This window comes from Mastigoproctus giganteus, chromosome 4 (genome assembly GCF_048544385.1).
Source record: "Mastigoproctus giganteus isolate SK-2022 chromosome 4, ASM4854438v1, whole genome shotgun sequence".
NCBI classification, from domain to species: domain Eukaryota; kingdom Metazoa; phylum Arthropoda; class Arachnida; order Uropygi; family Thelyphonidae; genus Mastigoproctus; species Mastigoproctus giganteus.
Window position 1 is genome coordinate 193,684,039 of NC_143578.1, and position 22,254 is coordinate 193,706,292.

General features: G+C 36.1%; 1 protein-coding gene across 3 annotated transcripts in view; it reads left to right on the top strand.

The window, feature by feature from the left end:
• The window catches only part of LOC150087293 (serine/threonine-protein phosphatase 2A 55 kDa regulatory subunit B beta isoform-like), a 217,783-nt gene that overhangs the window by 115,354 nt on the left and 80,175 nt on the right, over positions 1–22,254 (top strand). For all 3 annotated transcript variants that reach the window (XR_016546876.1, XR_016546877.1, XM_090371959.1), the window contains exon 4: positions 15,825–15,990. Coding sequence is in view for 1 of the 3 variants with exons in the window: in XM_090371959.1 (XP_090228085.1) it covers positions 15,825–15,990 (166 nt within the window). In the remaining 2 variants the exon portion in view is untranslated. The remainder of the gene's footprint in view (positions 1–15,824; positions 15,991–22,254) is intronic.

Sequence of the window (22,254 nt, forward strand, 5' to 3'; positions counted from 1 at the left end):
AGAAAATTTTACATACTTTTGATTTAAACTTACGTTCTTACATACTTTCTACTCAATTTATTAAACTAAACACACTGCGTTTGCGTTCTTACATACTATCAACTCAATTTATTTCTAAATACACTACGTTACTTAATTTATTAATCTAAATACACTGCATTGGGGCTACCTCACTCATGTTTCTGGAGATTAAAAAATTTTAAAAAATAATTTTTTTATCTATTTCATTTTAATAGCTTCTCCATCAGCATGAGTTTGCATAGAAACACAGTGTTTGGTACATGATCAGATGTAGCCCCCTGATGAAATACCTGATATATGTACCAATTTTTAATTCTTTAATTTTTATTTTTGAATTTTATAATTTTTATCTCTATTACCCTCCCCTCTTTTTCTTTCAGCTTTTGTACATATGATTAGCCTGTTAATTCGGCATTAATTCAGATTTAATTCTACTTAATGATTATTTTTATTATTTTTTTTTTATTTTATTTTTTTTTATAGGTTCTTAACATTCTTTCTCTTTTTTTCTCTTCAACTAGGCTTGGCATTTTGTGATTAATAACGTCTCCATCTATATTTATTTTTTTATTTTACTTTCATTTGTGACACTTATTATATATACATATATATATATATTTTAAATATCTATATATATTATAAATAAAAATAAACAAAAATTATAAATAATATGTATTATAATATTGATTCAAAATTTTCTGATATTAGTGTTATTAAAGTGAATTTCCAGCAGCTGCTTGTCGCTACGGATCTCAGCCAATTCTTCTTCCTCTTGCAGATTCCGAAGTTCTAATGTCGGAAGGTTTCTTCCTGCAAATGGGTCTCTTACCCACAAATATTTTTTGATATCAAGGGATGGGAAGTAATGCTCAATTTTGTCTTTAACAGCTCTAATGTTTTGCTTATTACATTAATTATTTTAGTATAATTCATTTTAGCAGTCAACAAAAAACATTTCTAAATTTTTTTTCATTTATACATTCATTTTTTCCATATACTCAACTTTTCTTTAAAGACAAACAACTTGTCAGTAGAAGTGAGTAAATTTTCCTATGGGCCTTGCATACTGATATTTAATTTATTAAGCTGGATGAATAAATCTGCTAGAAAAGCTAATTTACAGCACCAAATTTCATCACTTAAATAATCACAAATTTCTGATTGCTCCAGTTAAAAATATGATCATTTCCTTACGCAACTCGTATATATGCATAAAAGTACATTTCCTCATTAAGCATTCTGGTCTTTCCAAAGCTTGGCCGCAATTTTTGCCCATCTCTGTTTCCGCTTCTGTCAAAACCAGATGGTTCTGTTGCCACATCAGCCAAAGATAAAGCTGACTTGTTAGCAACCTATTTTTTTCCAACTCATGTATTGAGTTGGGAAAAAAAATAGTTCCCAGTACACTCCATTCAATGAATGGAGTGTACTGGGAACTATTTTTTACGTCAGTTTTCCATCAAAACTATTTTTGACTGTTTTCCGTCAAAAGAATGTAAGAAGAATTTTGATGAGTCCAATGCTACGAAAGCTCCAGTTCCTGATGTTATTTCTCCACTTGTTCTCAAAACCTGTGCCCATGAACTTACTCCTGTTTTGTGTTGTCTTGTTTCACTTTCTTATTCCAAAGATATTTTTCCTTCTGCTTGGAAATTTGCTCATATCCAGGCAGTTCCTAAAAAAGGTGACAAATTCCTTCCATCTAATTATCGTCCGATTTGCAATTACTTCTACTCTTTCCAAAGTAATGGAGAAATCAATTAACTGCCAACTCACTGGAAATCTTTCATCTGGTCAACGATCGCCAGTATGGATTCCGTCAGTGTCATTCCACTGGTGATATTCTGCCTTATGTACATCTATGCAAGAACTTCTGGAAGAGAGAGAAAATGGAATTGAAAAATAAATATTATTAACATTATCAAAGAAAAGCATTTAACGTGGTATGGATATGTAAAACAGATGCAAGAAACCAGATATTCAAAGGCTATCTTGGAATGGATACCTCCTGGAAGAAGGGAGGATATGGGTGGATGGAGTACGGGAATGCACGACAGCCTGAGGTTTAACCGACCAACACACCTTGAACCGCACTTTATGGCGGGAAAAATTCCTACCAAAAAATAACTTGTAGGCTGAGGAAATCCATTGTAAATGAAAACACTCCTCTTGAAGAGAACAAATGCAATGGAAAAGTTTTTGCCGAAACTCATGCCATTGCTGTTGATATTCCAAAGGATTTTGATCGTGTTTGGCAAAAAGGTTTTCTAAGTAAGCTTCCATCCTATGGTTTGCCAGCTGTTCTTTGTGATTGGGTAATCAGTTTTCTCTCTGACCACTAACTGCGGGTGATGGTAGACAGCTCTGTCTTCTAACTTCTCCACTAATGCCGGTGTTCCCCAAGGTTCAGTTCTTTCTCCCACTCTTTTCCTCTTGTATATTAATGGCCTTTTTCCATTGATCGGAAATCTTGTCCGATAGTTTTGCTGGTGATAGCACATTACTTTCCACCTTCCACTTTGGGAAACCCTGCCATGCTCAAACAGCTTCAACTTCTCGAGTATCCACTGTTAAATCCTTAAATGCTGATCTCCAGGCAATTCTCCATTGGGGCAAAGAAAACATAATTTCAATCCTTCTAAAGCTCAGTCCTGTCTTATATCTCGTAAAACGGATTCTTCTGCTCCTATGCTTATCATCAATGACACTCCAATTTCTAGGCAAGATCTTGGGGATTACCCTAACTTCTAATCTCTCTTGGCACAAGCACATCATAAATATTGCTTCCTCTGCATCTAAAAAAACTTGTTTTCTCTTTTGCTCTTGGCGTTACTTTTCTAAACAGCTGTTCATTCTGTACAAATTGCAAATCCGCCCTATCATGAGATATTGTTCCCACATCTGGGGGCGGTGCCCCCAAAACCTCTCTTGGGCTTCTAGATTCCATTCAGAACAGGGCAATTAGGTTAATTAATGACTCATCTCTAACATAGTCCGTCCACTCTGTCTCATACATGTTCTGTTTCTGCTGCATGTCTTTTCTCTCGATGGCTACTTCCATGGGCACTGTTCTTCTGAATTGGCTTCTATAATTCCTACTTTCTTTTAAAGCAGTCCGAACATGTGATGCAACTAGCCAACATCCTTTTACTGTCCAACTTCAAACTCACAGAACCAACGTTCTTCCTCATTTATTTATTCAACTTCTGTGTTCTGGAACAACCTTCCTTCGTACGTATTTCCTGAAAATTACAATCTACATAAGTTCAAGTCTAAAGTCAACAAGTGTCTTCTTTTATCTTTTAAACCTTCAACCCATGCACGGTACTAAGTACTATAAGTTCTAAAAAAAAAAAAAAAAAAAAAAAGTACCTCTACATAACAATGGCTTCTTGAGAATGGAAAAAACAAATAGCATGGAAAACATATATTTAAAAAAGGTTGTTTAGGTATGGGTAATGCACTTTCATCATTTCTACTATGCAGGTAGCATGAATGCATTGTTTATTCATATCTCATATTGTGAATGAACCTTCAAAATGAGTGGCCAGGGTATTGAACTGCTTTGAATAAGCACTTCACCAGACTAATATTACTTATTCTCGGTGGTTACCACCACCCAGATGGCACCATTTCGAAGCTTATTGGCTTACTCATTGGTGGGTGGGAAGGTACCCTGTTGTTGCAATAGCAACAACCCGGTTATGAAGTATAATTCCACAATATGAGAGATGCTTGATAGTGTGCATGGTTTAATCTTAAAACTATTTCTTGACTAAACGGCACCTCTGTAGCCAGGTGGGAAGGAGCAGCAGTGCATAGCACACGCTTCTTGATTAGACCGGTGTTCGAGCCAGTCACCACCAAATACGGAGGATGCGGGAAGGTCAGGGAATGACCACCGCATATTCCTGGAGCAATATGGCCTTAGTTGCTAATGCTCCTGAAAACCAAATAACAACAACTTGACTAAACGTCCAAGAGTATGAAAAGGGTCGTTTGTGCATGGGTAATACAGTACACTTACATCATTTCTGCTACCCAGGTAGTATGCACGCATCTGATTATATCTCGCATTACCCATGCATAAACAACCTTTTTCATACTCTTAGACATTTAGTCAAGAAATAATATTAGATATTTATTTAACACGATATACTGTTTTTACTGTAAGATAGTAAAGTAATTATAAGGAATTTTGGGAGATGTGGTTTATTTCTTTGGTAATTCTTTACTTTTTATTTAATTTTATTTTTCTTTATTGTTTATTATTAGTTATATTTTATAGTTTATAATTACAGATGCCATTACAGAATTTTTTAGTGTGAACCACTGGTTGGGAACTGCTGTATTAGAGAAATTATCAGACTCCAGTTTCTCATGTAATTTTTGTGGTCTACTTTTGATATAGCTGACCATTTTAACCGCTTGATCAAGTACAAGTTTTAAATTGAGTACAACTGTCTTTGCTACTAGAACTTCTGTGTATAATAAAACAGCATGTAGTAATAATATTTGAATCATGTGGTTTTACTAAGTTTGCAAATCCTTTTAGTGCTCCTGTCATCGCGAGAGCACCATCAGTGCAAATGCCGATACACGACTTCCATAATATACACACTTTTGCAAATAATTGTTCATTACTTTGAAAATATCTTGCCCAGTTGTTCTTTCTGTCCTTTACTACAGAAAAAAAAGATGAATAATTGTGTCATTTTCGATAAACCTGACAAATGCTATTAATTGGACTTTTCCGCTAATATCTGTAGAATTATCCACTTGCAATGCAAACAGTCACCCAAAATTATTAATATTTAGAACAAATTGTCTTTCAAAGTATAAATAAAACAGTATCACTATCATTGGACATTTCTTTTGTATGCTTGCTAATTGTGCTATTCGAAAGAAAGTGGTACTGTCATTATTTTTTTCCCAGCTTCCTCCCCCAAAATACTTTTCACGATTACCCAACATGCTTGGTAAAATCAGACTTTCTCAATCAGGTGAGATTTCTTTTTTTTTTTTTCCCACTAGTTCGGGTGCTAAATTGCTGGCTTCTTGAGCTTTATCAGATATTTTAAACATACTATAAAATTCTGTACCTTGTTTTCTAGTAGAGGCCTGCAAGTCTTAAAATATTCCATAGTTTTGGACGATAAATTCTCATGTTTTGTAGAAAAATGATGCTGCAATTTACTCGGCACTATTGATTCATTTGACAATTTCAAACCATCTACCACACATAAAGGTAGAGGACAATCTTGGATACTAGTATACGAAAATCCTATCGCGTGGCCAAATAATCATTGTCATATTTATGACTTTTTTTTTTTTTTTTTTTTATGTTGGTGATTTTTTTTTTTTTTTTTTTTTTTTTTATGTTGGTGATTTTTTTTTTTTTTTTATGTTGGTGATTGTTAGTTTTTGTTTTTGTCATTTTTTCCAAGCTCATTATCAATTTGCCTCTTCTGATTTCCTTTCACTAAAAATTTATCCATTGCTAATAATTTCTAAAAAAATTAAAGTTACTTCTAGAATGTACTAATACAGTTAATTGAAAATATCTGCTCTGTGCCAATTAACTGAATATGACGTTTTAGAGATATAAAAACACAAAGTACTTATTAATTATTTTTATTTGCATTTTCCATGATACACCTGAAGCATTTGTAACACACAGGTTGAGAAACACTGCCTTATGCCTTATTTAAGAAAGAGTAAGAATATCATCAGCATTTGGTTCACTCAATCCATTTAAAGCCTTAGGGCTATGCTAAGTGGTCATTAAAGTGCATCGTTGGAAAGCCTTCAAATGCCTGGTTTTACAGGAAACAGAGGGGAAAAGGCATGCACTCTAGACAGGTGCTTCCAGTGCTGTGTTGGATGACATTAGCTGGCATTCACTGCCTGCTGAGGGCGTTGAAAGTGCCAGCGACTTCGCGCTTATATTGCCTGAGGAGAAATTCACCTCGTGCATGGGGCGGGGCGGTTGGCCTTCATCCTTCATTCATCTGTTTATATTTGTTATTATTTGGAAAGGATGTTTGACACCGAGAAATTTATTTGTGAGGTGGAAAGGAGGCATGCCTTGTACAACACTGCACTGGGCTAATAAAACACACTCCTGTTTTATTAGCCCAGGGGACTAACAAAGGATTTTAATGAAATTTATTATATGTGAGGGAAAGTTAAATAATTTAAGAGATGTTTTGATTTCCACATACATTTAATTCAATTTCATTGTGCATAAGTTCTTATATTTCAGAATTTTAATTTTCTACTAAATATTAAAATTTATTTTAAAAATGTTATTTTTTTAAAATAAATTTTTAATAAATGTTATTTTAAAATTATATTCTAGTATTTTTCTATAAATCTGAAAAGGGAAAGCTGGACTGCATACAACTGCAAATTTCACTGTCCCATGTTTTTTTATAATATAAACTATTTATGGATGCTGCAAGGGCAAGTATTTTCTTATGCTCGCATGCTATTGTTTTACTAGCCCTGTTCCTTTGGGTGCAGGTAATTATATCAATATGGCAATAGGATAATGAAAAATAATAGTCAAGGATGTCTTGGTGGATGCAGAGTGGCATGAGGTTGTCACAGACATTCTCTCAGATATGCCAGACAAGCTGTTCTTGCTACCTGGGAGTCTAAAACGCTGATGGAACTGATATTCGGGTGTCACTCAAGTCATAGTGGACCCAATTTCGGCGAAGTCCGGACGGTCTATGACAGCCAAATCCTCTGCTTGCACCTTCACGATGGTGGGACTGTTAGTAATCCTGGGTATAACCTTCATGCACAAGTACATGGTGGGTGATCACCCAGGTGTGAACCAACGTAAGCAGGGGTCGAGGTGTGGCGCCCACACCACATGGAGGAACGCCGCCCCTCTATGTTACCAGGCAGTACTAGGTGGTAGATGACTCTCATCAACCGGCGAAATACCACCACTTTGCTTATTGGAGGCTTGAAGTGGTGGAACCCATGTTTAGTCTCTAGAGCTAAGTTCCGGCCAACCCTTCCCTATCTCTTCCATCATGCAGTATGATTGATGATTTTTGAGGTTATGATGAATGTCGTGGCGAGATCCAATATTCCTTACATTTCGAGGGTACAGCTCTAAAACGGTGTTCGCAGGCCGGCCGCTAGTTAGTACACAGGACTGAACCTATTGGTAACTCTCTAGGAAGCTTCCGGATCAGCTAGTGTATAATCTTGCTACCTCTACTCTGCCAGATAGTGACTGGAGGGAGTCCGAGTAGTGTGTATGCGGGGAGCATTGTCGAGGCCACGTTATGTCAAGGATCTGGGTATATTCTTACCACATGTACGCCATATCCAAAAATTTCATTACTTCATACAGCATGTCCCACCCACTTTTTCTTACTATTGAATACACCATGAATTGTCAAAATAATAGAGCAAGCTTATCTGCGAAAAGATCTAAACCTCCCAACGACTTCCTAATTCATTTCACAAATATACGTGGTCTCAATTCTAATCTCAACGACCATTTCCACTTGCAGTCTTCCAAACCCCGTGTACTTTTTCTGACGGAATCTCAGTTATCAGTTGATTCAACTACTGCTCATCTCAGATGTCCAAATTATTTGCTGTATGATTCCTTTCGACTCAAAGGTGGTACTTGTGCATATGTCCGTTCTGATATTCCCTGTCAGAGACTTGGCAATTTGGAATCTCCTCTCTTTGATCTTCTCTGGCTTAAAATCTCTCTACCTCATTGTGTAAAATTCATCTGTTGTCTCTACCGTTCTCCCAACTCCACTAATCACTTGGAGCTCTTTGACTTCCTCTCTTTGCAACTTGACGTTCTCCAGTCCAACTTTCCTAACAGTGAGGTAATTTTCCTTGGTGATTTTAACGTTCACAACTCCAGCTGGCTTCCGTTTTCTAGTCACACCGACCCAGCAAGTCGAGATGCTGAGGCTTTTGCAATTACTAATGACCTAGCACAGATTGTTCATTTACCTACAAGAATACCAGACAATCCTAATCATACAGCCAATACGCTTGATCTTTTTCTCACAAACAACCCTTCTAAGTACAAGGTTGAAGTGAGAGGTCCTTTAGGCACTTCAGATCACAACTTGGTGATTGTCTCTTCTCCAATGGAACCTTTATCTCATGGCTATTCCCAACCTCGTATTGTTTGGCATTACAAGAATGCAAAATGGGATGACCTGCGAGACTTCTTTTCCTTGGTCTGATTACTGTTTCAAAACTTCTGATGTCAACGTTTGCTCAGATCATGTCAGTGAAATTATTCTTGCAGGAATGGAATCCTTTATCCCACACTCCTCTTTAAAATCTCGTCCTTTATCTAAACCTTGGTTTTCCAATAAATGTGCTAAGGCTGTCCAAGAGAAGAACGTTGCATATCGTAATTGGCTTGTTTCTAATTCTTCAGTTTCATTTTATGCATACACCAAAGCTCGCAACAATTGTAAAGCAGTTATTAATCAGTCCAAACTAGAGTTTGAACAGGCTAAGAGTAGAAAACTTGCTTCTTGCCCTAATGGTAGCCGAGCATTCTGGTCTCTTGACAAAGCTATTGGCCGCAACTTTTGCCCATCTCTGCTCCCACCTCTGTCCAAACCAGATGGTTCTGTTGTCACTTCAGCCAAGGATAAAGCTGACCTGCTAGCATCCCATTTTTCTTCCAGCTCATGTATTAATGACCTTGGTAAAACACCTCCCACCATTCCTAACACGCTCCATTCAATGCCTCTGTGGTCTTCCGTCAAAAGGATATCAGAAGGATTTTGATGAATCTTGATGCTACGAAAGCTCCAGGTCCTGATGGTATTTCTCCACTTGTTCTCAAAACCTGTGCTCCTGAACTTACTCTTATTCTTTGCCGCCTTTTTTCACTTTCTTATTCCAAAGGTGTTTTTCCTTCTGCTTGGAAATTTGCTCAAATCCAGCCAGTTCCTAAAAAGGGTGACAAATCCCTCCCATCCAATTACCGTCCCATTGCAATTACTTCTACTCTTTCTAAAGTAATGGAGAAATCAATTAACCGCCAACTTTTAAACTACCTAGAAACCTTCCATTTGATCAACGATCGCCAGTATGGATTCCGTCAGTGTCGATCCACTGGTGATATTCTGGCTTATGTTACCCATTTATGGACTAATTCAATGGAAAGGTTCGATGAAACACAAGTAGTTGCTCTTGACATCTCAAAGGCTTTTGATCGTGTTTGGCATAAAGGTCTTCTAAACAAGCTTCCATCTTATGGTTTGCCGACTGTTTTCAGTAATTGGTTATCCAGTTTTCTCTCTGATCACTCACTGAGGGTGATGGTAGATGGCTCTCTGTCTTCTAACTTCTCCACTAATGCCGGTGTCCCCCAAGGTTCAGTTCTTTCCCCCACTCTTTTCCTCTTGTATATCAATGACCTTCTTCCATTGACTGGAAATCCTATCCATAGTTTTGCCGATGATAGCACATTGCATTCAACTTTCCATTTTGAGAAACCTTGTCCAGCTCAATCAGCTTCAAGTTCTCGAAAATCTGCTGCCAATTCCTTAAATGCCGATCTTCAGGTAATTCTCCAGTGGGGCAAAGACAACTTAGTTGATTTCAACCCTTCTAAAACTTAATCTTGTCTTATATCTCACAAAAAGGATTCTTCTGCTCCTATGCTTATCTTTAGTGACACTCTGATTTCTAGGCAAAATGATATATCTCTTTTGGGGATTACCCTGACTTCTAATCTCTCTTGGCACAAGCACATTACAAATATTGCTTCCTCTGCATCTAAAAAACTTGGTTTTCTCTTTCGCTCTCGCCGTTACTTTTCTTCCAAACAGCTGCTCACTCTGTATAAATCGCAAATCCGCTCTGCCATGGAATATTGTTCCCACATCTGGGGTGGTGCCCCCAAAACCTCTCTCAGGCTTCTTGATTCCATTCAGAAGAGGGCAGTTAGGTTAATTAATGATTCATCTCTAACAGAGTATCTCCACTCGCTTTCTCATAGAAGCACTGTTTCTGCTGCATGCCTCTTCTACAGATACTTCCACGGGCACTGTTCTTCTGAATTGGCTTCTATTATTCCCACTCTCTCTTTCAAAACAGTCCGAACACGTGCTGCCACCAGCCAACATCCATTTACTGTCCAACTTCAAACCCACAGAACCAACTTTTCGTCTTCCTCATTTATTCATTCAACTGCCGTTTTCTGGAACAACCTTCCTTCATACGTATTTCCCGAAAATTACAATCTACAGAAGTTCAAGTCCAATATCAACAAATATCTTCTTTCGTCTTCTCAACCTCCAACCCAAGCACGGTACTAAGTACTATAGGTTCTAATACCTCTCGTGTTTGGGGTTCTCATAAAAAAAAAAAAAAAAAAAAAAAAAAGAGATACAATAGATGACTCTTTGGCAGAAGTAATTTATTGTATTGGTCCGCAGGGAATTCAAACCATTGTGTTTCCTGAGATGTACATGAGTGGGTGGAAGGTTGAAATCCCCTCAATGCATTTGAGTGAAGTATGGAGTGATTTACCAGCCAGTGGAGATTTATTTATTTTATGTGTGGCCCCCTGGTCAACCTTTAGCAATCCTGCTGTAATACATGAAGATTTTGTATAAATAAAGGACAATGTGAAGTGTTTGTTGTTCATGTCGACTGACCACTTAGCCTAGATGGCTGCAAAATATGTCAACCACCTTAATTCTGTCCACACCCCTAGGAGGTGAGTTAGTCTCCTATTCTAGATTACTGAAACAATATAACAATAGGGTTCTGTACCCATGCAGGAAGAGAGTAATATATTACGTGATGATAGGTTGAAAAGTTCTTTAAGAATAGTTGCCCAGACTAAATTCAGTAACACCTTGAAGTAGAAACTCTGCCTCATCTCACATTTTTGTACAGTTTGCCTACATTTGTTGAGCCTTAATTCTTAGTGGCTCATCCATATTTGTTAAATTTCAGTCTTTAAAATGCACCATATCCTAACTTTGTTATTGATTTAACCTGCTCTATTGCTGTAATATAAGGACAAAATGTGCTTCACACTGAGCGAGATGAAGAGTATTTCTTTCCTAGATGATTTACTCAAAGGTTTACCATCCTTAGCCTGGTGTTTGTAATAGGAGTGTCCAGTTCTCACACAGCGTGAGCAGACAATTTCCATGTTATTCTGTAGTGTGCCCTGTCTGAGACATCTGTAACACGTCTTTACAAGATCTGTGGCTCAAGCCCAGGAAGATTTTTTTTTTTCAAGTAGACTAAATCTTAAATGAAACCTTTAATATCCAGTTATGTCCCAAACCAGATCTCCAATTTGGAGAAGTGAACCAAACAATCCCAAAAAGAACTCATCTTCTTTAATTCTCCAGTCAGATAAATTATGAACATAGATCCTGATAGCTCTTTCTTCATCAAATGCAGGTCCACATCATATACAGTAAATTATAGCATCTGTCTAGAAGTTCTTATAACCTGCAGTCCAGACTCTTTAAACAGGAGTTAGATTCCACCATCTCAGTGTCCTTTGAGTTGCTTACTCACACCACAAGTTCATTGTAATGAGTTTCTTTAAAACTTTTAATCTTGAGATTCTTTAAATTAGATTTAACCTCTCTAATAGTATCTTAATGTCTCCACTAGTAGAACAACTTGAATTTGCCTTTTGTTTGATAATTATTGCTGGAGTGGAACATAATTATTGCTATGTTTATTAAATTAGTGTTCAGCTTGAGGGAAACCATGGTTTGTTTTTATAAGTTATTGGCTTGCTACTAAGTGTATTGGTGAGAAAATTGTAATATTAAAGAGTATGGCGATTTCCCATTCCTTGTTCCTCTTCTCTAGAGAAGCATTTCATCTGGAAACTAGACTGTGCATCATGGACAAGGGAGTTTTGCTCTTTTACAGGCCATCTTTTGGTCATAAAGAGAATGTCAGAGTTGTTTACAGCAAAATTTGCATTGACTTTTGCATTTCGAAAGACAATTTGAATAGTGCTGATTCCAGTAATCAGTTTGTACCAGTGAGTGGCTTCTTTTTTCTTGCCACCAAGACATCCCTTTTTGATGTGATATATGTAGGGATAATCAGCATAAGGCTGGTGCTGGTTTTATCTGTGCATTGTTCTACAGTTAGATGACTTGGATGGTTCTTAAAAGTGGATGAGTTGATAATGTAACTGGCCTGTGGCTCCATGGAGGGAGGGGGTTGAGCTATTGGGTTGGCATGTTTGAGTCAGCTTGTGGTTCTACCTGGTTTGCATGCAGTAAGGGGTATCGGTAATACTCTAGACGCACATTGCTTTCTAGAAGCATAGTGTTTGACTTGGCGCATTATGGGCTTAGTTGCCAATGTTGCGTAAAGCATGAAACCAACAAAGCATAATGTAATGATTGTCCCTTGTTGATTGTCTACCTACTAGATTGAATTGACTACAGTCATTCTATATTAAATTAATTTGTATTTATAGTGGGTAACTTGTGCACTTATAGCATTCCTTCTCTAGAACACCTGTGACCAAGCCTCATGTTATAAGTGGAGCAAGTTGTGAAGCAACAAATAGGCTTCTGGCAAGAGGAGCCACTCCTCTGAGAGGTAGTAGATCTATTACATGGTTGTAGTTTAGGGTGTTTGAGAAGTGGTATCATTAATGAATTGCGGCCATCTCTTCCTGGCTGAAGTTATTTGGGAATCTGGACTGAATAGTTTCCAAAAGAGGTTGGGAGCCTTGGGGTCCTACTGTGTGTTGGAGGGAGAGCGGCATTACTGCTGGGTTCAGCATATTGGCTAAAGCTGTTGCAAAAAACTTTGGGCCTAGGCAAGTTTAAGGTGTTTCTAATCTGGCCAGCTAAATTTTCTTTTAGTTTATTTGTATATAACTTCAAAACTTGCTCCTGCAACTGTTTACATTAGTTATTTTTTTTTATAATGACTATTGCCATTATGAATTCATTTTAATTTTGAGAATTATATTGACTTTGGTGCAACAGTTAACATAAAAATTCACTAAGTTTATAACTAAATATGTAATTAAATATGTGGAAACATCTTGAATCAAAAACTATTGTAGGAAATGTACATGACCTCAACTGAGAGGTTATTTGTTTGTTATTTGGTTTTTAGGAGCATTAGCAACTAAGGCCATATTGCTCCAGGGATATGCGGTGTCATTCCCTGACCTTTCCGCATCCTCTGTATTTGGTGGGCACGGGCTTGAACCCCGGTCTAATCAAGAAGCGTGTGCTATGCACTGCTGCTTCTGCCCACCTGGCTACAGAGGTGCCAAACTGAGAGGTAGTCCCAAAAGAGACCACCTCTTAGTTGGTAATTTCAGATTAGAGGGAATGTGTAACAAAATGTTAGGACATATTTTTGAATAGAAAAAAATCTGATCAGAAAAGAAATCAGTCAGTTGGCTAACCATAAGTGGCAATCAAAATATTTTTTAAAATTATTTATTACTTTCCCTCACATAATAAATTTCATTAAAACTCTTTGTTAGTCCTCTGGGGTAATACTTTAATGCCATGTTGTACAAGGCAGGCCTCCTTTCCACCTCACAAATAAATTTCTTGGTGTCAGATATTTTTCAAATAATAACAAACAAACGATTGCTTGCCAACAATTAGTGCACTGCTTGCAAATGCTTTCCCCTTCTGCACTCGTAGAAGACCCAATATATTTTGACTAGTTTAATTTTCTCTCTTTTAAAATTTATAAATATTGTTCTGATTTTATTTAAAAATAATCAGAGATATAGTGGTGTTCCAAAAAAAAAAAAAAAACCGATAAGGCAACACAGGTATTTGTAAGACTTTATCTGTTTGTTTATTATTTGATTTTTAGGAGCATTAGCAACTAAGGCCATATTGCTCCGGGAATATGTGATGATCATTCCCTGACCTTTCCGCATCCTCCGTATTTGGTGGTGATGGGCTCGAACCCCAGTCTAATCAAGAAGCGTGTGCTACGCACTGCTGCTCCTTCCCACCTGGCTACAGAGGCGCACTTTGTTATCTAATTTCATAACAGTATGAATATGTTTCTGAAAACTGCAAAGAGATGGTGCTGCTGGAGTTGTGGTCTGATGTGAGAGTGCTTTAGTAATTAGTTTTTTTTTTGTTTTTTTTTTTACTTGCAAACAGGACCACACTGTGTAATTTGTCAAACAATGTTTGCAGAAAGAATGTGATGTCAAAGAAATAAATCTGTTCATTGGAATATTGAATTCAAGAGTTTATGATGAATCAAGGAGTGGTTTGGCAAACTAAAGAGTCAACCTCAAGAGCATTCAGCAGTGTGTTTTGTCAAGCTGGCATGTGAAAATTCAGACAATTGCACAGGAGATTGATCAACACCCATGCACACAACTACTTATAAGATTGTTACCCAGCAGCCTGGATTCCATAAAATGTGCACACTGATTACTTAAGCAGTTGATACAATAGCATGCATAGATGAGCCTGCAGTTGACTTGTTACTGTATTGAAGGCGATGAGTTTCTGAATAGAATTGCCAAAAGATGTGGAAGCATCCTGAATCCACTGTAGCCAGAAAATTCAAGACTATATTAATTGTAAGGAAAGTAATGACAAATGTGTATTTCAGGGGTTATTGGTCCACAACCAATACTGATTGATACCTATCAAACACTGGAGAAACTGAAGTCACAAATTCACTACAAGTGTTCAGCACTCCTGCCACTGGACACTTGCAGTGAATTTGTTTTGTTGCATGAAAATGCCATGTCGCGTGCTACTGTATGGAACCATTAGTGGCTGCAACCTTGTCAGTGGTAGGCGTTGGAGCTTCCACCCTAGCCTAGACTTGGCCCCTTTAGACTTTATTTTGGAATTTAAAGTGGCATGGTGATAGCCTATCAATACAGATGTGCATGTTCAACGTGAAGTGTGTCGCTGGCCATTAGGGTTGGGCTCTGACTTTTTCTGGGTGAGTATAGATCAGTAATAATGAACCAATGGCACATTTGTTCACTCATAAAATAGTTTATATTATGAGGAAAGCATTTTTTTATTTAAAGACAGATTCATTTTATGGTCAGTCAGCTGTGTGAAAATCATAATATAGCCATGCAGCAACAGAGTTTTCACGAAAACTTTAAAGTATTGTTACTATTTTATAACCATTAATAAAGACTAATTTCAGTCAGGGATTTTATTATTTTTTATTTTTTTATGTATGCAGAAATTGTTATTTTTGTTTCTTCTCAATTCTGGCATGCAGGTCAAACAGTTTGCCATTTCTGGTGTAGATATCTCATCCCATGATGGGACAAATGCCATAATAATTAAAGTGACTATCTTAAAAAAAATAGTACAGATATGTACTATTTTTTTTAAGATAGTCACTTGATTGTCGTATAATTTCATAATGGTATGAAGTCTTCTCACAAATACCTATTAACATACTTTTCAGGCCATCCTTATAAATAATCATATGCTAAATACAAATAGCATTTTAATTGCAAACTGAATTTATTGTATGAAAACGTACATTTATATATGTATGAATCATAGGAAGGTAAAGTTTAAAATTCTTTGTTATCACTAATGTTTGATATCAGAATTAAGTTATTTTAATTAAAAATAATTAAAATAGTAATTAAAAATATTTAACTGCATCTGTGTTTGTCTTTAAGGCTTTTATAAGCAGTTATTGCATTCATATTTCTTTATTTTGTTCTTTAACCTAAATAGTTAATACCATGCAGATGAGATTACACCATATACGGCACTTTTTTTTTCCTTTATTCTGTTCTTTAGTCTAAACAGTTAATACCATGCAGAGGAGATTACAGCGTGTACAGCACTTTTCAAAGTCATGAACCTGAATTTGACTATTTAAAGAGCTTAGAAATAGAAGAAAAAATTAATAAAATTAGGTGGTTAAAAAGAAGAAATGCAGCTCACTTTTTATTGTCCACAAATGGTAAGGAAATGTATTGTTTAATTGATTGTTATTTTTTGGTATGATAAACCAATTAATCTAGGCCAAATTGCCCTATTTAGCAGTATTTTCTATCTGTGTATACCTGTTAATAATGTGAAGATTAAAAACAAATTCCTAGGAAAGTAGCATTTTTTAACCCCATTTTTTTTATGAAACAAAATTTGAGCAACCTTCTTGACCTTAATTAAATTTTATAATTTTCCAGAATTTTAGGACATTATATTGCCTATCCTGTCATTGCTCAACAGTAACCCACATAAATTCAGAACTTGACTGCAACAGGTTAATATTAATTGTCATAAAAATTTGTAAAATTATTTTGGAGTTTTTGGAGAGGTAAGAGGACCAGTACGAAAGTAATGCCTCCTGATTTTTTGCTCTCAAATGAGGTGCCATAGATCATTTCGCGTGTCACTAGAGGTCTCTAGTTTCACCATACCGGGTAGCACTGTGATCAGTCTCGTGAGCACAGCACACAGATAATTCAAAATGGCGAAATGTATGGTCAAAATCCATACGCATCTCAAAATTGTTTATGGTAACAATATTGTAGATGTGAGTGCAGTTAGGCATTGGGTAAGACACTTTAAGAGTGGGGAAAGTGACATTGCTGACAAGCCTCGAAGCGGCCAGTCAGTGACAACAGACAACATCCGGATTGATGTGCTGATCAAAGAGGACCACTGCATCACAACATGCGAATTGCATATGCATTAGGTATGGGGAAACCTGCTGTGATAACCATCATAAAGGCTACAGCAAGGTTTGTGCCCAGTGGGTCCTGAAAATGCTGACACATGAGCACAAAGAAGCTCGGAAAGTCATCTGTACAGAGCTTCTCCAAAACTACAAGAGTGGAAGAGAGGTTTCTTTCATGCATAGCCACAGGTGACGAAATCTGGGTTCACCGTTATGGCCCTGAAATGAAGAGGCAGTTGGAGTGGCACCATCAAAATTCACCATGCAAGAAGTTTTTGAAAGACTGCCGTCTGTCGGTAAAGTCATGGCAACAGTGTTTTGGGACAAAGATGGGATCTTGCTTGTAGCCTTCTTGGAGCGTGGGACCACAATCAACTCAGATTGATATGTGGAAGTGTTGAAAAAGTTGAAAGACCACATCCGTAGAGTTCGACCAGATGAAAACATTAATGAGATTCTTCTCCATGACAACGTGCGACCCCACACCAGTCTGCTCATGATGGAGTCAATTGCAAAACTGGGGTGCACTGTTTTTCCTCACCCCTCTCATAGCATGGATCTTGCACCTTCCAACTATCATCTCTTCGGCCCGATGAAGGATACACTCTGTGGAACTCATTTTGTGGATAACGACCAGCTCAAGCACAGTGTTTGCAAAGCCCTCTGGAGCAAGAGTAAGGACTTTTACGGGATGAAATATAGCATTTGACTCGGAGATGGTGGAAGTGCATAGAAAATGGTGACTTTGTGGAAAAATAACAGGTGTGTTTATTAATGATTGAGGATTAGTTGATGTAAAAGGTATAGTTGTAGGGAAAAAATAGGAGGCATTACTTACATACCACTCCTTGTATTAAAGACTGGAAATCTTGAGGAGAAAACTCTTCCCAAATTATGTGGAAATTCTGTTAGATAAGGGCATTTTTACTTCAGTCTGCCATTTTGAAACAAAGGGGCAATAATTAAATAATATATTGTCATCCTTTTAGAACTCTTTGGTCTGTTTCAAACCAGATTCACAGCACTTCTGCATTTATTTTTTTATGATCTGCCATCTTGAAACGAGATGGCCACTACTCGTTGTCCTCCCCTCCTCCTCTAGATGCAGTAAAAGCTTAGCTTCCTTGCTCCAGTTGGCCATTCTAATACTGACTTCATTATGTTGTTACTATTAATTTACAGAATCTCCTGGATCATAAAAGCATCCTTTTAGAATTCAGCTTAGCACTGTTCATGGTACATGCAATCCCCTGTAAAAGTACTGTGTTAGATAACACAGTACTTCTACAAAACAGTTTTGCTCTAACACGATTGATAAATTGTGGCAATCCTCGAACAACACGATACTTATATAACATGGTTGGATAATTTCAGGAAAACTCGCATAATGGTATTTTTAAGCTTTTGTGCGGGAGAAAATTACATTGGATGTAATTTTTCAACATTTCCACTCATTTTGAATTCCCACTGTTAACTCACTAGTCAAAAAAAAAAAAAAAATTATTGAGAAATCCCTGTATTTTATTTTGTTGGGAAATCCCTGTGTTACGTTCTGTGCTATTGAACCTGTGGAAAAATGGAGATTTCAAAGTTTTATTACTACTGGATAGCACACCAGGCCATCCAAAAGATTCAAGTCATCCAAACATTGAAGTTATGTTTCTACCACCACAGTTGTGTTAGGTTAATACAACTTCTTTCATTCACCCATTAGATCGAAGCATTATATCCACCTTTAAAACTCGTTACATCGGAAAATCGTTAAAATGGATTTTTGGAAAAAATTGATTCTGAATCTATTGAAGTAATGGAGGCATGGAAACATTTCTCAGTTGTGAACTGTATCAAATTCATAGCTTTATCTCTGAAAGAAGTAAAACCGTCAACATTAAATGCGTGTGGAAAAATGTATGGCCAGAGTCAGTTCATTTAGGAAATACGGTAGACTGGCAGAAAATGGAATCAGTGCAATAGTAGAACTTGCTATGTCGGTAGGAGGGGAAGGTTTTGATGATATAACTACTGAAGCCCTCATGGGTAGCACAGTTGATAGAATCGCCCTACTTCCCACACCGGGAGGAATTTTTATGTCTGGGTCTTTTTTCACAATGTAGCTAAGTTAGTCGGGCTCAGGTGAGGGTAGCATGGTTTTTTCTCCTGAAAACTCCTGGTTTTTCGTCCAGAAAATCGACCTCGGGACACTCACAATTTATAGACAATATACACAGAGTAACATGGCCTTAGTTGTTACTCTGTGTATATTTTAGGAGCATCGGCCTTAGTCACCAATGCTCCTAAAAAATAAAAAATAGATATGATTACTGAAGACGTTCAAGAATTACCGGTAGAAAAAGAGGCTGGCGAAGCAGATTTGGTGGAAAATGGCATAGGAGGTAAAACTAAATCAATTCAGATCAGAGGATGATAGTACAGATAAATTCTAAACTTCCAAATTTTACACTAAAAAGCACATGGGACGGCATAAAGTTAGCCAAGCAATTAGAATCTTATTTTTTAAATGCAGATCCTTGAATGAAAGCAGCCCAAAGTTCAAAAGTGAGCTTCAAAAATGCTTAGTTCCATAGCATGAAATTCACCAAGATTTATCAATTGAAAGCCAAACAAACCTGGATTACTGATTTTACTGATTTTTTTAAGGAGAGCAGAAGATACACAAAATCTACAATGGTGTATTTTTGTTAGTTTTCTTAACATTTTGTTGAAGAAATAGTGTATTTATGTTAGCTTTTGGAACGTATCCCCCCTTTTTGTACTTTTTTTTTAGTCCCGTAAAACATGGCATTTTATAGGAACCTAACTCCCATGTTATACGAGGGTTACCTGTAAACATTTATTTATTTATTTATTTTTTTTTTTTCAATATAAAAGAATAGAAGTTTTATTTTATTCTTTTATATTGAAATTGCTGGAATTTGAGTAACAAAAGGGAGAATGTGTGACTTTAATTGCAAGATATAGAACTGACAGAAAATTGAATTCACTCTTATATGATTGCTGAAAATGCTGTTTTAGCAATAAGGTTAAAAATAAACAAGGTTGCTGCATTTAGGATTGAACTTATGATATGATACAACTTCACCAATTTGAATTCCTTCCTCACCAAATAATTTTGAACTAAATTTTGACTGCCTTTTTTATGTATATATTTTATTTGCATATTGGAGCTTTTTTTTAAACCAGAATGTAATGACAGTTCTGAACTTTTTTTTTTTTCAGAATGAATTCACAAGCACTTTGTAGATGAAGTGAAATTTAATTTTTCTTTCAAATGGAAAATTAAATGCAACAGAAATATTCAGGCATTGTTATTGTTAGATAATGTACCTGCACATACTTCTGATGAAATTTTATCAGATTACTTGGCAGTATTAAGCACCTTTTCTCTCTTATCTCCCAGGTAATATAGCTTTCATTTAATCTGTGAATCAGAAAGTCATATTTAACCGTAAGTGTTATCAATAGAAGATATTAGTGTTTGGTGTGTTTTCTAACAGTGAGTTGGAAGTAAGATGAGAAAAGATAATTGGCCAGTATTAAAAATTTTTATATAAAATACTATTTCTAATTGAGAATCAAGTTGGAATGAAGTGAAAAGTGAGTACAATAGTAAGTGCTTAAAGCCATTATGTAACAATGTGTTCTTATGGATTCGGTTAGAGTCAAAGATGAATGCACAATATACACTGCACAATGTACACTGTTGCACAATATATTGTGCAACAGTGGCAAAAAGGATATTAATTTGCAGAATGTAAAAATGCGACTAGAAGATGTTATATATTATGGATAAAATGTAATAGCAGTTTGGGGGGATTTGTATGTGGAGGGGAAAAAAGAAAAGAAAGAGTTAAAAATTATACGAAGCCAGAAGCTACCTCCAGTATTCTTATTAAATTTAATTCTGACAAATTCAAGAAATATATATTTTCACACTCTTAAGAGAAATGAAAAATGACACGAGACTGCAATACAGTTAGAACCTTTGCTCAACAGAATTTCCTATTTCTTCAAAAAAGGAAATACAACCAGAAGGAGACCATATATAGTTGATCAAATATATAGTTATTAGTTTAATATATTGAAGTTTATTGTTTAAAAAAATCATTCATTCTGTATTCAAACTTTTTTGTTTTAAATATAATATGAACTTTTTTTCATCATCATCATCATGAACTTAGTTCGGCTTAGGTCTTTTAAGACCTTTTCCGTTGTAGCTCTTGAAGGTGGTCTTTATCTTGCCATTGTTGTCTTGGTCGACCAACATCTCTCTTGCCTGTAGGTTTGTAGTTAAAGTCTAATTTTGGGATCTGGTTTGGATTCATTCTTTCTATGTGGCTGATCCATTTTTCCTTATACCGTTTTATATCATTTACTATGTTATCTACTTTTAATTTCTCGCAGATACCTAAATTTATTTGGTGGTCTAGTCTTGTAAAGCTTAATAATGGTCTTAAAAATCTCATTTGTGCTGCTTCTAGTTTGTGTGCATCTTTCTTATTTATGACCCAGGTCTCACAGCTATAGAAGAGGGCTGGTTTTGAAGTGATGTCGTGCAGTCATAATTTTGTTTCAGTTGTCATTTGTTTTCCAAAGTGGCATTTAATCGTTCCATTCATTTTATTATATTTTTGTAGTTTAGTGTGGATGTCTTTCCCTTCATTTGATATTAAATTTCCCAAATAGGTGAAGTCAGATATTTGTTCTATTATTTTATCATCAATAACAATTTTGACTCTTTGTATGTTTTTTCCACATAATCCCATTGATTTTGTTTTTGAGGTGGAGATTTTCATGTCATACTTTTTACCTATTTTATTTAGTTCATTTGCCGCTATCTGTAGTTCATCTTCGGATTTTGCAATTATTACTTGATCATCAGCATATAATATAGTTTGGATTTTATTCCTGTTGTTTAACTGTATTCCGTTGTTAATTGTTTGTTTCCATTCTTTAAGAATTTTATTGATGTAGATATTAAATAAATTTGGTGATAGTCCACATCCTTATTTCACTCCTTTATTGGTGTTAATTGGGTTTGATAGTTGGCCATTAGAATATTTTATACAGACTTGAGTTTTTATATAGACTTTGGATCACTTTTAGGAGTTGGGTTGGGATATTTTCTTCACGTAGAATCTGCCAAAGTTTTTTCCAGTTTACATTGTCATATGCTTTATCATAATCAATAAAGAGCAGACATGTTGGTAGATTGAATTTTCTTTTCTCCAAAATTTGTTTTAGTGAGAAAATGGCATCTATTGTGCTTCTCCCTTTTCTGAACCCACATTGTTCTTCTAAGAATTGTTCACTGTATTTATTAAGTTTATTCTTTAGTATAATAGATTTAGTATTTAGTATAATAGAGTATAGCTTTGCAGCAGTTGACAGCAGTGTTATCCCTCTATAGTTGTTAGGGTTATTTCTGGAGCTTTTTTTGTGTAAATTGATTACTATTCCTGTTTCCCAATCTTTGGGTATCTGTTGCTTATGCCATATGATGTTAAATAATTTTAGTAGTGCATT